At 44.4% G+C, this 15,166-nt stretch overlaps 1 protein-coding gene across 3 annotated transcripts in view; it reads right to left on the bottom strand.

The window, feature by feature from the left end:
- The window catches only part of fam91a1 (family with sequence similarity 91 member A1), an 83,425-nt gene that overhangs the window by 19,688 nt on the left and 48,571 nt on the right, over positions 1-15,166 (bottom strand). For 2 of the 3 annotated variants that reach the window (XM_029736094.1, XM_029736095.1), the window contains 5 exons: positions 11,070-11,218; positions 5,903-6,037; positions 4,704-4,817; positions 4,556-4,628; positions 4,145-4,291 (listed from right to left, as the gene is read on the bottom strand). In XM_029736094.1, the coding sequence (XP_029591954.1) occupies positions 4,145-4,291; positions 4,556-4,628; positions 4,704-4,817; positions 5,903-6,037; positions 11,070-11,218 (618 nt within the window). Of the gene's footprint in view, positions 1-4,144; positions 4,292-4,555; positions 4,629-4,703; positions 4,818-5,902; positions 6,675-11,069; positions 11,219-15,166 lie in introns of those variants that run through there. The other variant, XM_029736096.1, reaches the window with a different exon arrangement.

Raw genomic sequence — 15,166 nt, forward strand, 5'->3', positions numbered from 1 at the left:
ACATTTCACATTCTTAAAATAAAGAGGTGATCCTAACTGACCTAAGACGGGGAATTCTTACTAGGATTAAATGTCCGGAATTGTGAAGAACTGAGTTGAAATGTATTTGGCTAAGGTGTATGTAAACTTCCGACTTCAACTGTACGTCTCATGTCTGAGCTGTTAAATTGCAACTACACTTTGTCTCTATACTGACGTTTTGCTTGTTTGATTGCCTTACGGAGGGCATAACTGCACTGTTTGTATTCAACTATATTCCCAGTCACCTTGCCATGGTTAAATGCGGTGGTGGCTTATGCTTCCAGTTTGCACAAAGTCCAGGGTAGTTCCTTAAGTGCCGTCGTGGTATCGGTTTGAGGGGGAATTTACACGGCTGTGACTATAACCGAAGATAATTCTCTTGGGAGGTAATACGATCGGCATTTGATTGTAATGTATTCTAGGTCGGGTGAACAAAAGGACTTGAGTTTCTGTACGTTACCAACATCACACCATGAGTAGTTAATCATGAAACATACACTCAGCTTTCTTCTTCCCGGAGAGGTCTTTTTTCCTGTCTGCGTGGTGTACTGAACTCAGCTGGTTGATTGGACGGGGACAGTATATCCGGAGAGAGTCATGATTCCGTGAAACAGAGTATGCTACAATCGATGATGTCACTCTGGAAGGAGATCCTCGCCCCGAGCTCGTCTACTTTACTGTCCAAGGACTGAACATTAGTGAGTAATATACTCGGTAGCGGTGGATGGTGTGCACGCCTAGAAGTCCACTCTGAATACCTCATATTGGAGCAGCCTCTGGGATCAGTTAAATTGCCCTGGGGGGGTACGAACAAAGGACCCAGTTTGGGAAAGTCGTATTTCTGGTCGTAATGCTAGTGGTTTACCGACGCTCTGATATCCAAAAGTTCTTCCCGGCCGTATGTAATAACACAAAAAACGTTCTGGGCTAATAATGTAGGAAATAACACAAAAAACTCTCTCTCTATATATATATATATATATTGCTTAGGAGCTAGAAGCAGACCTGCCATGTCTGTCGGAACCATCTTCACACCGGACACACCGGGTTCCACTCCTATCAGTTAAAAACAAGAAGAAGCGGCTCCAGTGGGCCATCACCAACACTGGACAATTTAGGGGTGGAAAAACACCCCTTGATACCAATATTGAGTAACATTTCCATGCCCCAAAGAATTCAGGCTGTTATGCGCGCAAAGAGGGGTCCGACCCGGTACCCAATAAACTGAACATGGAGTATAGGTTCTATATCTATGGTCCTCTGTTCTAGACAGTATAGGTTCTATATCTATGGTACCCTGTTCTAGACAGTATAGGTTCTATATCTATGGTCCCCTGTTCTAGACAGTATAGGTTCTATATCTATGGTCCCCTGTTTTAGACAGTATAGGTTCTATATCTATGGTACCCTGTTCCAGACAGTATAGGTTCTATATCTATGGTACCCTGTTCCAGACAGTTTGGTTCTATATCTGTGGTACCCTGTTCCAGACAGTTTGGTTCTATATCTATGGTACCCTGTTCTAGACAGTATAGGTTCTATATCTATGGTACCCTGTTATAGACAGTATAGGTTCTATATCTATGGTACCCTGTTATAGACAGTATAGGTTCTATATCTATGGTACCCTGTTCTAGACAGTATAGGTTCTATATCTATGGTCCTCTGTTCTAGACAGTATAGGTTCTATATCTATGGTCCTCTGTTCTAGACAGTATAGGTTCTATATCTATGGTCCCCTGTTCCAGACAGTATAGGTTCTATATCTAGTGTTAAACAAATCAAAATATATTTGAGACTTTAGATTCTTCAAAGTAGCCACCCTTTGCCTTGATGACAGCTTTGCACACTCTTGGCATTCTCTCAACCAGCTTCATGAGGAATGCATTTCCAACGGTCTTGAAGGAGTTCCCACATATGCTGAGCACTTGTTAGCTGCTTTTCCTTCACTCTGCGGTCCAACTCATCCCAAACCATCTCAAATCAGGTGATTGTGGGGGCCAGGTCATCTGATGCAGCACTCCATCACTCTCCTTCTTGGTCAAATAGCCCTTACACAGCCTGGAGGTGTGTTGGGTCATTGTCCTGTTGAAAAACAAATGATAGTCCCACTAAGCACAAACCAGATGGGATGGCGTATTGCTGCAGAATGCTGTGGTAGCCATGCTGGTTAAGTGTGCCTTGAATTGTAAATAAATCACTGACAGTGTCACCAGCAAAACAACTCCATACCATCACACCTCTTCCTCCATGCTTCACTGTGGGAACCACACATGCAGAGATCATCCGTTCACCTACTCTCCGTCTCACAAAGACACGGTGGTTGGAACCAATGTGGACTCACATGTGGACTCATCAGACCAAAGGACAGATTTCCACCGGTCTGATGTCCATTGCTCGTGTTTCTTGTCCCAAGCAAGTCTCTTCTTATTGGTGTCCTTTAGTAGTGGTTTCTTTGCAGCAATTCGACCATGAAGGCCTGATTATTTGTTACTTTAATTTTCAATTTTTTACTTACTTTTTTAACTTCTTAAAGCATTGTTGGTTAAGGGCTTGTAAGTAAGCATTTCACTGTAAGGTCTACAACTGTTGTATTCGGCGCATGTGACAAATAACATTTTATTTTATTTGATTCATGCAATCTCCTCTGAACAGTTGATGTTGATGTGTCTGCTACTTGAACTCTGTGAAGCATTTATTTGGGCTGCAATCTGAAGTTCTGTAATTTCTGAGGCTGGTAACTGTAATGAACTTATCCTCTGCAGCAGAGGTAACTCTGGGTCTTCCTTTCCTGTGGCGGTCCTCACGAGAGACAGTTTCATCATAGTGCTTGATGGTTTTTGCGACTGCACTTGAAGAAACTTTCAAAGTTCATGACGTTTTCTGGATTGACTGCCCTTCATGTCTTAAAGTAATGATGGACTGTTGTTTCTCTTTGATTATTTGAGCTATTCTTGCCATAATATGGACTTGGTCTTTCACCAAATAGGGCTATCTTCTGTATACCACCCCTACCTCGTCACAACTGATTGGCTCAAACACATTAAGATGGAAAGAAATTCCAGAAATGTACTTTTAACAAGGCACACCTGTTAATTTAAATCCATTCCAGGTGACTACCTCGTGAAGCTGGTTGAGAGAATGCCAAGAGTGTGCAAAGCTGTCATCAAGGCAAAGGGTGGCTAATCTCAAATATATCATATATTTTGATTTGTTAACACATTTTTGGTTACTATATGATTCCATATGTGTTATTTCATAGTTTTGATGTCTTCACTATTATTCTACAATGTAGAAAAAAGTAAAAAAAAATAAAGAAAAACCCTTGAATGTGTAGGTGTGTCCAAACTTTTGACTGGTATTGTATATATATTGACTGAAGACGGGACAATTCCAATGGTTATGCGCGCATAACAATCCCGTCTGGATTACTGCAACTCGCTGTTGGCTGGGCTCCCTGCCTGTGCCATTAAACCCCTACAACTCATCCAGAACGCCGCAGCCCGTCTGGTGTTCAACCTTCCCAAGTTCTCTCACGTCACCCCGCTCCTCCGCTCTCTCCACTGGCTTCCAGTTGAAGCTCGCATCCGCTACAAGTCCATGGTGCTTGCCTACGGAGCTGTGAGGGGAACGGCACCTCCGTACCTTCAGGCTCTGATCAGGCCCTACACCCAAACAAGGGCACTGCGTTCATCCACCTCTGGCCTGCTCGCCTCCCTACCTCTGAGGAAGCACAGTTCCCGCTCAGCCCAGTCAAAACTGTTCGCTGCTCTGGCACCCCAATGGTGGAACAAGCTCCCTCACGACGCCAGGACAGCGGAGTCAATCACCACCTTCCGGAGACACCTGAAACCCCACCTCTTTAAGGAATACCTGGGATAGGATAAAGTAATCCTTCTAACCCCCCCCCCCCCCCCCCCCCCCAAAAGATTTAGATGCACTATTGTAAAGTGGTTGTTCCACTGGATATCATAAGGTGAATGCACCAATTTGTAAGTCGCTCTGGATAAGAGCGTCTGCTAAATGACTTAAATGTAAATGTAACTGCAGTCATTTGGTTGGCCAATTACCATCATCCAAAATTCTATGACCGTCACAACCCTAATCCCAACCCTCCACTCACCCCTGCCGTCGGAGCTCTCGCTGGCCCTCCTGCGGTGCCTGTTGTTGGGGTTGAGCATGGTGATGTAGCCACACTGGTGCTCCAGATCCACCTTCTCCCTCAGCAGCAGCAGGGCCTTGTGGACACACATGTTGGAGGAGGAGAACTCTGGGAGGATGGGGGGGGCAGAAAGAGTTAAACTAGGATAACACAGAAAGATTTGTATATCAACTCTTACATGTGATACCTCTAACATGTCAATTCTAACATGTGTCACTTCTTGTAGTCAACCAAATTCAATTGTTCACAGAGAAAGAAGAGAGGGCTTGAGAAAGCAACAGGTCTCTGACTTGATTATCTGAAACTATCGTCCGTTCTGCAGGCTCAGATAGATAGCAGCGCATCAAATACAGCAGCTAAAGAACCAGCTACCTCCTTTGAGATCCTCCTGGTCAAACGGGAAGGGGACGTGAACGGTCTCTCCATGACCCTGCAGCCCATGGCCCTGTGGACCAAGAGAGACTTACGTTAGATTGTGTGTGTGTGTGTGTGTGTGTGTGTGTGTGTGTGTGTGTCTTACCTGTATGAGTACAGCGGAGTGTGTGAGGGCGTCATTGAGCATGGTCAGCACGTTGGACGTAGGCACCACACCGGGGTCGTGACCCCAGGAAGTGATCAGCAACCTGTCAAAAACCTGGAACATGTACAATAATCACCAGAAATCCTCAAAACCAGAAAAACGGAGTTTGTCTTTCTGATGACAGGAAGTAGCTCTAAGGCCAGACAGCAAGGACCGGCGCTTCCCAGACACAGATAAAGGCTAGTCCTGAACAGACACAGATAAAGGCTAGTCCTGAACAGACACAGATAAAGGCTAGTCCTGAACAGACACAGATAAAGGCTAGTCCTGAACAGACACAGATAAAGGCTAGTCCTGAACAGACACAGAAAGGCTAGTCCTGAACAGACACAGATAAAGTCTAGTCCTGAACAGACACAGATAAAGGCTAGCCCTGAACAGACACAGATAAAGGCTAGTCCTGAACGGACACAGATAAAGGCTAGTCCTGAACTAGAACGGATGTTCAACGGAAGATCACCACTCAGTTAGATCTTTTGACCAAGAATAAGATTATTCTGTGTCCGGGAAACCAGTCCACAGAATATCGGACAATTAAAACTGACCTGGAAGATGTCCGGTAGTTTCTACAGACTGACCTGGAAGACGTCCGGTAGTTTCTACAGACTGACCTGGAAGACGTCCGGTAGTTTCTACAGACTGACCTGGAAGATGTCCGGTAGTTTCTATAGACTGACCTGGAAGACGTCCGGTAGTTTCTATAGACTGACCTGGAAGACGTCCGGTAGTTTCTACAGACTGACCTGGAAGATGTCCGGTAGTTTCTATAGACTGACCTGGAAGATGTCCGGTAGTTTCTATAGACTGACCTGGAAGATGTCCGGTAGTTTCTATAGACTGACCTGGAAGATGTCCGGTAGTTTCTACAGACTGACCTGGAAGATGTCCGGTAGTTTCTACAGACTGACCTGGAAGATGTCCGGTAGTTTCTATAGACTGACCTGGAAGACGTCCGGTAGTTTCAATAGACTGACCTGGAAGACGTCCGGTAGTTTCTACAGACTGACCTGGAAGATGTCCGGTAGTTTCTACAGACTGACCTGGAAGATGTCCGGTAGTTTCTATAGACTGACCTGGAAGATGTCCGGTAGTTTCTACAGACTGACCTGGAAGATGTCCGGTAGTTTCTATAGACTGACCTGGAAGATGTCCGGTAGTTTCCGGAGCCTGGAGCCCTTGGACAGCAGCAGGGAGGGAGGACCCTGGCCGGTCACATGGTACAGGTAGAGCTTGAACCAGATGGAGCTCACCTCTGGGATGGCTGGGCCAATGTGCTACAGGGGGAACAATAAAGCACATTTATTCATTAATGTATGGTTGATTTGAATAGGGACAGATACAAGCACATAATACTTTATGTACCATTACATAAATCAGATTAGCTGGCCAAGGTTCATGGAATTTACAAGAATGTTCAAATCCTGATAGAAAACAATAGCAGCCTAATCCACCCTCCTGACTGTGGCCGATCGACCCTGCCGACTGACTGTGGCCGATCCACCCTGCCGGCTGACTGTGGCCGATCCACCCTGCCGGCTGACTGTGGCCGATCCACCCTGCCGGCTGACTGTGGCCGATCCACCCTGCCGGCTGACTGTGGCCGATCCACCCTGCCGGCTGACTGTGGCCGATCCACCCTGCCGGCTGACTGTGGCCGATCCACCCTGCCGGCTGACTGTGGCCGATCCACCCTGCCGGCTGACTGTGGCCGATCCACCCTGCTGGCCGACTGTGGCCGATCCACCCTGCTGGCCGACTGTGGCCGATCCACCCTGCTGGCCGACTGTGGCCGATCCACCCTGCTGGCCGACTGTGGCCGATCCACCCTGCTGGCTGACTGTGGCCGATCCACCCTGCTGACTGCGGCCGATCCACCCTGCTGACTGTGGCCGATCCACCCTGCTGGCTGTGCTGTAAGCTCGCGAGATCAGGATCGTTGAACAAGGCAAAAAAAACAACAACAAAAAAAACAATGGGTAATGAATTTAATTTCAATTGACTTCCTGGAGGGACTGAATTGAAAAGTGACTTGACTCCAACCCTGGATCCCAGAAAGTGAGATGAGATGAAACCTGAGAAAAGGGTGAAATCCTGTTAGGCAGAGAGACAGGCTTGGTAACATGTCCTGTTAGTCAGAGAGACAGGCTTGGTAACATGTCCTGTTAGGCAGAGAGACAGGCTTGGTAACATGTCCTGTTAGGCAGAGAGACAGGCTTGGTAACATGTCCTGTTAGGCAGAGAGACAGGCTTGGTAACATGTCCTGTTAGGCAGAGAGACAGGCTTGGTAACATGTCCTGTTAGGCAGAGAGACAGGCTTGGTAACATGTCCTGTTAGGCAGAGAGACAGGCTTGGTAACATGTCCTGTTAGGCAGAGAGACAGGCTTGGTAACATGTCCTGTTAGGCAGAGAGACAGGCTTGGTAACATGTCCTGTTAGTCAGAGAGACAGGCTTGGTAACATGTCCTGTTAGGCAGAGAGACAGGCTTGGTAACATGTCCTGTTAGGCAGAGAGACAGGCTTGGTAACATGTCCTGTTAGGCAGAGAGACAGGCTTGGTAACATGTCCTGTTAGTCAGAGAGACAGGCTTGGTAACATGTCCTGTTAGGCAGAGAGACAGGCTTGGTAACATGTCCTGTTAGGCAGAGAGACAGGCTTGGTAACATGTCCTGTTAGTCAGAGAGACAGGCTTGGTAACATGTCCTGTTAGTCAGAGAGACAGGCTTGGTAACATGTCCTGTTAGGCAGAGAGACAGGCTTGGTAACATGTCCTGTTAGGCAGAGAGACAGGCTTGGTAACATGTCCTGTTAGGCAGAGAGACAGGCTTGGTAACATGTCCTGTTAGGCAGAGAGACAGGCTTGGTAACATGTCCTGTTAGTCAGAGAGACAGGCTTGGTAACATGTCCTGTTAGGCAGAGAGACAGGCTTGGTAACATGTCCTGTTAGTCAGAGAGACAGGCTTGGTAACATGTCCTGTTAGGCAGAGAGACAGGCTTGGTAACATGTCCTGTTAGGCAGAGAGACAGGCTTGGTAACATGTCCTGTTAGGCAGAGAGACAGGCTTGGTAACATGTCCTGTTAGTCAGAGAGACAGGCTTGGTAACATGTCCTGTTAGGCAGAGAGACAGGCTTGGTAACATGTCCTGTTAGGCAGAGAGACAGGCTTGGTAACATGTCCTGTTAGGCAGAGAGACAGGCTTGGTAACATGTCCTGTTAGGCAGAGAGACAGGCTTGGTAACATGTCCTGTTAGTCAGAGAGACAGGCTTGGTAACATGTCCTGTTAGTCAGAGAAACAGGCTTGGTAACATGTCCTGCTAGGCAGAGAGACAGGCTTGGTAACATGTCCTGTTAGGCAGAGAGACAGGCTTGGTAACATGTCCTGTTAGTCAGAGAGACAGGCTTGGTAACATGTCCTGTTAGGCAGAGAGACAGGCTTGGTAACATGTCCTGTTAGGCAGAGAGACAGGCTTGGTAACATGTCCTGTTAGACAGAGAGACAGGCTTGGTAACATGTCCTGTTAGGCAGAGAGACAGGCTTGGTAACATGGTAACAACACCAGACAAGAATGAACACAAACAAGATAGCCTGTAGTTCTGTGGGTGTGTGTGTGTGTGTGTGTGTGTGTGTGTGTGTGTGTGTGTGTGTGTGTGTGTGTGTGTTGTGGTTGTAGTGTGTGTGTGTGTGTGTGTGTGTGTGTGTGTGTGTGTGTGTGTTGTGGTTATAGTGTGTGTGTGTGTGTGTGTGTGTGTGTGTGTGTGTGTGTGTGTGTGTGTGTACTGGGCAGCGTGCACTGAGATTGCTTCAACCCAGACTACAGAGCAGGGGAGAGAGGAATACTTGGAAAAACAAACAGAAGTTAGCATGTAGTTGTACAGTTGAATAATTCTGTAGTTGTATAGTTGTGTAGTTGTATAGTTGTGTAGTTGTATAGCTGTATAGTTCTATAGTTGTATAATTCTGTAGTTGTATAGCTGTATAGTTGTATAGTTGTATAGCTGTGTAGTTGTATAGTTTTATAGTTGTATAGTTGTATAGTTCTATAGTTGTATAGTTGTATAACTCTGTCGTTGTATAGTTGTATAGTTCTGTGGTTCTATAGTTTTATAGTTGTATAGTTGTATAGTTCTATAGTTCTATAGTTTTATAGTTGTATAGTTCTATAGTTCTATGGTTGTATAATTCTGTGGTTGTATAGTTCTATAGTTCTATAGTTGTATAATTCTGTGGTTGTATAGTTGTATAGTTGTATAATTCTGTAGTTGTATAGTTGCATAGTTCTATAGTTCTATAGTTTATAGTTCTATAGTTGTATAGCTCTATGCAGTGCCTTGAAAAAGTATTTATCCCCCTTGGCGTTTTTCCTATTTTGTTGCATTACAACCTGTAATTTATTTTATTTGGATTTAATGTAATGGACATAGACAAATTATTCCAAATTGGTGAAGTGAAATGAAAAAAAATGACTTGTTTCAACAAAAAAAACAAAAAAAACGAAAAGTGGTGTGTGCATAATTATTCACCACCTAAGATCTGGTGCAGCCAATTACATTTTACATTTTAGTCATTTAGAGTCTGTTGCCCCAGAGACTGCAACACCACTAAGCAGGGGACACCACCAAGCAAGCAGCACTATGAAGACCAAGGAGCTCTCCAAACAGGCCAGGGGCAAAGTTGTGGAGAAGTACAGATCAGGGTTGGGTTTTAAAAAAATGGCCAAAACCTTGAACATCCCACAGAGCACCATTAAATCCATTATTAAAAAATGGAAAGAATATGGCACCACAACAAACCTGCCAAGAGAGGGCTGCCCACCAAAACTCATGGACCAGGCAAGGAGGGCATTAACCAGAGAGGCAACAAAGAGACCATAGATAACCCTGAAGGAGCTGCAAAGCTCCACAGTGGAGATTGGAGTATCTGTCCATAGGACCACTTTAAGCCGTAAACTTCACAGAGCTGGGATTTATGGAAGAGTGGCCAGAAAAAAGCCATTGCTTAAAGAAAAAAATAAGGAAACACGTTTGCGTGGTGGCAGCATCATGCTGTGGGTATGTTTTTCCATTGCAGGGACTGGGAAACTGGTCAGAATTGAAGGAATGATGGATGACGCTAAATACCGGGAAATTCTTGAGGGAAACCTGTTTCGGTCTTACAGATTTGAGACTGGGACGGAGGTTCACCTTCCAGCAGGACAATGACCCTAAGCATACTGCTAAAGCAACACTCGAATGGTTTAAGGGGAAACATTTAAATCTCTTGGAATAGCTTAGTCAAAGCCCAGACCTCAATCCAATTGAGAATCTGTGATATGACTTATAGATTGCTGTAGACCAGCAGAACCCATCCAACTTGAAGGAGCTGGAGCAGTTTTGCCTTGAAGAATGGGCAAAAATCCCAGTGGCTGGATGTGCCAAGCTTATAGAGACATACCCCAAGAGACTTGCAGCTGTAATTGCTGCAAAAGGTGGCTCTACAAAGTACTGACTTTGGGGGGGTGAATAGTTATGCACGCTCAAGTTCCGTTTTTTTTGTCTTATTTCTATGTTTGTTTCACAATAAAAAATATTTTGCATCTTCAAAGTGGTGGGCATGTTGTGTAAATCAAATGATACAAACCCCCCCCCCCCCCAAAAAAAAACAATTTTAATTCCGGGTTGTAAGGTAACAAAATAGGAGAAATGCCAAGGTGGGTGAATAATTTCACAAGCCGCTGTAGTTGTATAGTTCTCTGTTCTCCCTGTCAGTCAGATACCAGACTGCAGTCTGTCCAGGACAAACTGCTTTCCAGTCTGAATGAGTGTGAATCCCCAGACCTGTTGTGTGTGTTCTGGAGCAGTCTCAGAGCATGTTGACCAGTGCTCGCTCGCACACACACACACACACACATACACACACACACACACTCTCAACAGGCCCTAGTCAGTCAGAGGAGGAGCCTGCGGGGGTGAGTGAAAGGTCTGTGGAGTGAAAGGTCTGTGGAGGGAAAGGTCTGTGAAGGGAAAGGTCTGTGGAGTGAAAGGTCTGTGGAGTGAAAGGTCTGTGAAGTGAAGGGTCTGTGAAGGGGAGGGGCTGTGAAGGGGAGGGGCTGTGAAGGGAAAGGTCTGTGGAGTGAAAGGTCTGTGAAGGGAAAGGTCTGTGGAGTGAAAGGTCTGTGAAGGGAAAGGTCTGTGGAGGGAAAGGTCTGTGGAGGGAAAGGTCTGTGAAGGGAAAGGTCTGTGAAGGGAAAGGTCTGTGGAGTGAAAGGTCTGTGGAGTGAAAGGTCTGTGAAGGGGAAGGTCTGTGAAGGGGGACCAGTGTGTACCTGAGGTGTGCAGCTGCTGATAGGCCGTATCTCGTTGCTGAGCGGTGCCATGGAGACCAGTAGTTTGTAGTTCTTGTTGAGGACACGGCTGCAGGTGGCCTGGTCTAAACCCAGCAGACTCTCACAGCGGAGCATGTCCAGGGGCAGGCCTGGGGGGAATCAATCACACACATGGACCAACACACACACACACACAACACACACACACACAGACACACATGGACCAAGACACAACACACACATGGACGGACGAAGACACCACACACACACACAGAGACACGGATGTATTGCGCACACACATGGACAAAGACACCACACACACACATGGACAAAGACACCACACACAAACAGAGACACGGATGTATTGCACACACACACACACACACACACACACACACACACACACACACACACACACACACACACACACACACACACACACACACACACACACGTCAGGGATCCTGTTAGGAAAATTTGGTGTCAGACATTTGACCGGTAGCATTTTAATGAGGCGGACATTTTGAGAAATGTACTGGAACCATAATGCATTGGGTATGGAACCTGATTAGGGCGTCCACCCACGGTGTTCAGAATAACAGAAATAAACATTTACATTATGGTAATTCATATTAACAGAAAACGCAAGTCAAGGATGCAACGATGTGCGTTTCTTCTTTACGAATTCTGATGTGAATTTGAACGTGTTAGAATAACTGTCCACGTTTCCTTTTCCTCAGCCAACAAGACGAGTAACGAACAGCAAAATAACTAGTCTGTCAATCTACTGCTATCTACTATCTACTAGAAAAGTTGACCTATTCAATTGGCCAGCTTGTCATTCTGTGCGACAAAGAAACAAACAGACTCTGGGACAGTTGTAAAGATAAATCCCAAATTCATACAACCAGTAGGCCTAGACTACATTAAAAAACAACATTAAAAAGCAATGAGTCTGATACAACAGCTCAGAACATTTAGATAACAAGGCTGATCAACTATTATTTCTTCACATTATAAAGCACAGCAATGCGCACAAGGCAGTAGGCCACGTATACAAATGTTCCTTCCATAATGCAATTAGCAGGAAAACACTGTTGTCAAAAGTCCACTGCACATGACAGATGGAAATATCTGTTAGAAATGTATGAAGAGGGGAGATCTAAAGATGCAACAACTAGCATGGGATGCTAATATGACTAGGATTATCATCAACTAGCATGGGATGCTAATATGACTAGGATTATCATCAACTAGCATGGGATGCTAATATGACTAGGATTATCATCAACTAGCATGGGATGCTAATATGACTAGGATTATCATCAACTAGCATGGGATGCTAATTTGACTAGGATTATCATCAACTAGCATGGGATGCTAATATGACTAGGATTATCATCAACTAGCATGGGAGGCTAATTTGACTAGGATTATCATCAACTAGCATGGGATGCTAATATGACTAGGATTACCATCAACTAGCATGGGATGCTAATTTGACTAGGATTACCATCAACTAGCATGGGATGCTAATATGACTAGGATTATCATCAACTAGCATGGGATGCTAATTTGACTAGGATTATCATCAACTAGCATGGGATGCTAATATGACTAGGATTATCATCAACTAGCATGGGATGCTAATATGACTAGGATTATCATCAACTAGCATGGGATGCTAATATGACTAGGATTATCATCATTACCTTTGGCTACTAGACTATGAAAGAAAGTTGATTTGAAAACCAATAGAACGTGAGAGAAATATGCTACTGGTTTCAATGGCATATGGAAGCCAAATTAATTTCCTCCACGTTTCTATGGTCTGATTTTAACTAGGCTACTTTGAAGCAAGGTAAGACATGCCTCATAATATGTAGTAAAACGTTCAGGTTTCTAACAACCAAAGAAAATGTTTTCAAAATGCATTCTGCCTCCAGCTCATTGTAAAGTGGTGTGTGACATACTGATGAAGTCTGCCTTCCTTTGCCGCTGTCGCTGTTTGAGATGCTGCAGCAGCTACAGGTTTCCCGCTCAAAGGCTCTGTGTCTGTGTGCTGTACACGTGTGATAAGATACATAACCAATATACTGTACGCATGAGACAATTTAATTAACACTAAATTATACAAATGTTCCTATTGACCGATGAGCATGACCATTTAAATTGATTTACATTGACTGGTATTTCCATCAATAATAAACATTATTTCACAATGGGATTTTTTTTCTTCCTTCACCTGGACAATTGGCCGGCACCGTTTTTATTCGTCGGCATTTCTATTTTTGTATCGGCCAAAGCCTGTTAACGGCTAACCAAAACACTGACTGACGTGTCAAATCAAATCAAACTTTGTCACATGCGCCGAATACAACAAGTGTAGACTTTACCGTGAAATGCTCACTTACAAGCCCTTAATTACAGGCCCTGATGGACGTAGAGATTAACCACAACCCTGACGGACGTAGAGATTAACCACAACCCTGACGGACGTAGAGATTAACCACAACCCTGATGGACGTAGAGATTAACCACAACCCTGATGGACGTAGAGATTAACCACAACCCTGATGGACGTAGAGATTAACCACAACCCTGATGGACGTAGAGATTAACCACAACCCTGACGGACGTAGAGATTAACCACAACCCTGATGGACGTAGAGATTAACCACAACCCTGATGGACGTAGAGATTAACCACAACCCTGATGGACGTAGAGATTAACCACAACCCTGATGGACGTAGAGATTAACCACAACCCTGATGGACGTAGAGATTAACCACAAACAGCAGCACTATAAACACAAACAGAAGGTATGTTGATTCTGAAATTAGAGTCTCTGGATGTTGTTTTCATCACACTCAGTTCTGTTGGCTGGAGTATTTCATTTACACACTCAGTTCTGTTGGCTGGAGTATTTCATTTACACACTCAGTTCTGTTGGCTGGAGTATTTCATTTACACACTCAGTTCTGTTGGCTGGAGTATTTCATTTACACACTCAGTTCTGTTGGCTGGAGTATTTCATTTACACACTCAGTTCTGTTGGCTGGAGTATTTCATTTACACACTCAGTTCTGTTGGCTGGAGTATTTCATTTACACACTCAGTTCTGTTGGCTGGAGTATTTCATTTACACACTCAGTTCTGTTGGCTGGAGTATTTAACTTACACACTCAGTTCTGTTGGCTGGAGTATTTCATTTACACACTCAGTTCTGTTGGCTGGAGTATTTTATTTACACACTCAGTTCTGTTGGCTGGAGTATTTCATTTACACACTCAGTTCTGTTGGCTGGAGTATTTAATTTACACACTCAGTTCTGTTGGCTGGAGTATTTAATTTACACACTCAGTTCTGTTGGCTGGAGTATTTAATTTACACCGAAAAATAAACATTTACAATAAGTGAATGTCAATAAACTTGCCTTGATTAAAGTATCCAACACCCCTAAACAAAAACGCACCAAAACCACTAATAACCAGACAGGAAGTTAAAACTACTATCTACAAAACCACTAATAACCAGACAGGAAGTTAAAACTACTATCTACAAAACCACTAATAACCAGACAGGAAGTTAAAACTACTATCTACAAAACCACTAATAACCAGACAGGAAGTTAAAACTACTATCTACAAAACCACTAATAACCAGACAGGAAGTTAAAACTACTATCTACAAAACCACTAATAACCAGACAGGAAGTTAAAACTACTATCTACACTGAATAAAAATGTAAGTGCAACAAGTTCAAAGATTTTACTGAGTTACAGTTCATATGAGGAAATCAGTCAATTGAAATAAATTCATTAGGCCCTAATCTATGGATTTCACATGACTGGGAATACAGATATGCATCTGTTGGTCACAGAAACCTTAAAGGTATTGGCGTGGATCAGAAAACCAGTCAGTATCTGGTGTGACGACCATTTGGCTCATGCAGCGCGACACATCTCCTTCACATAGAGTTGATCAGGCTGTTGATTGTGGCCTGTGGAATGTTGTCCCACTCCTCTTCAATGGCTGTGTGAAGTTGCTGGATATTGGCGGGAACTGGGACATGCTGTCCTGTCGTACATGTATA

Source organism: Salmo trutta, chromosome 36 (genome assembly GCF_901001165.1).
Source record: "Salmo trutta chromosome 36, fSalTru1.1, whole genome shotgun sequence".
In the NCBI taxonomy this organism is placed as follows: domain Eukaryota; kingdom Metazoa; phylum Chordata; class Actinopteri; order Salmoniformes; family Salmonidae; genus Salmo; species Salmo trutta.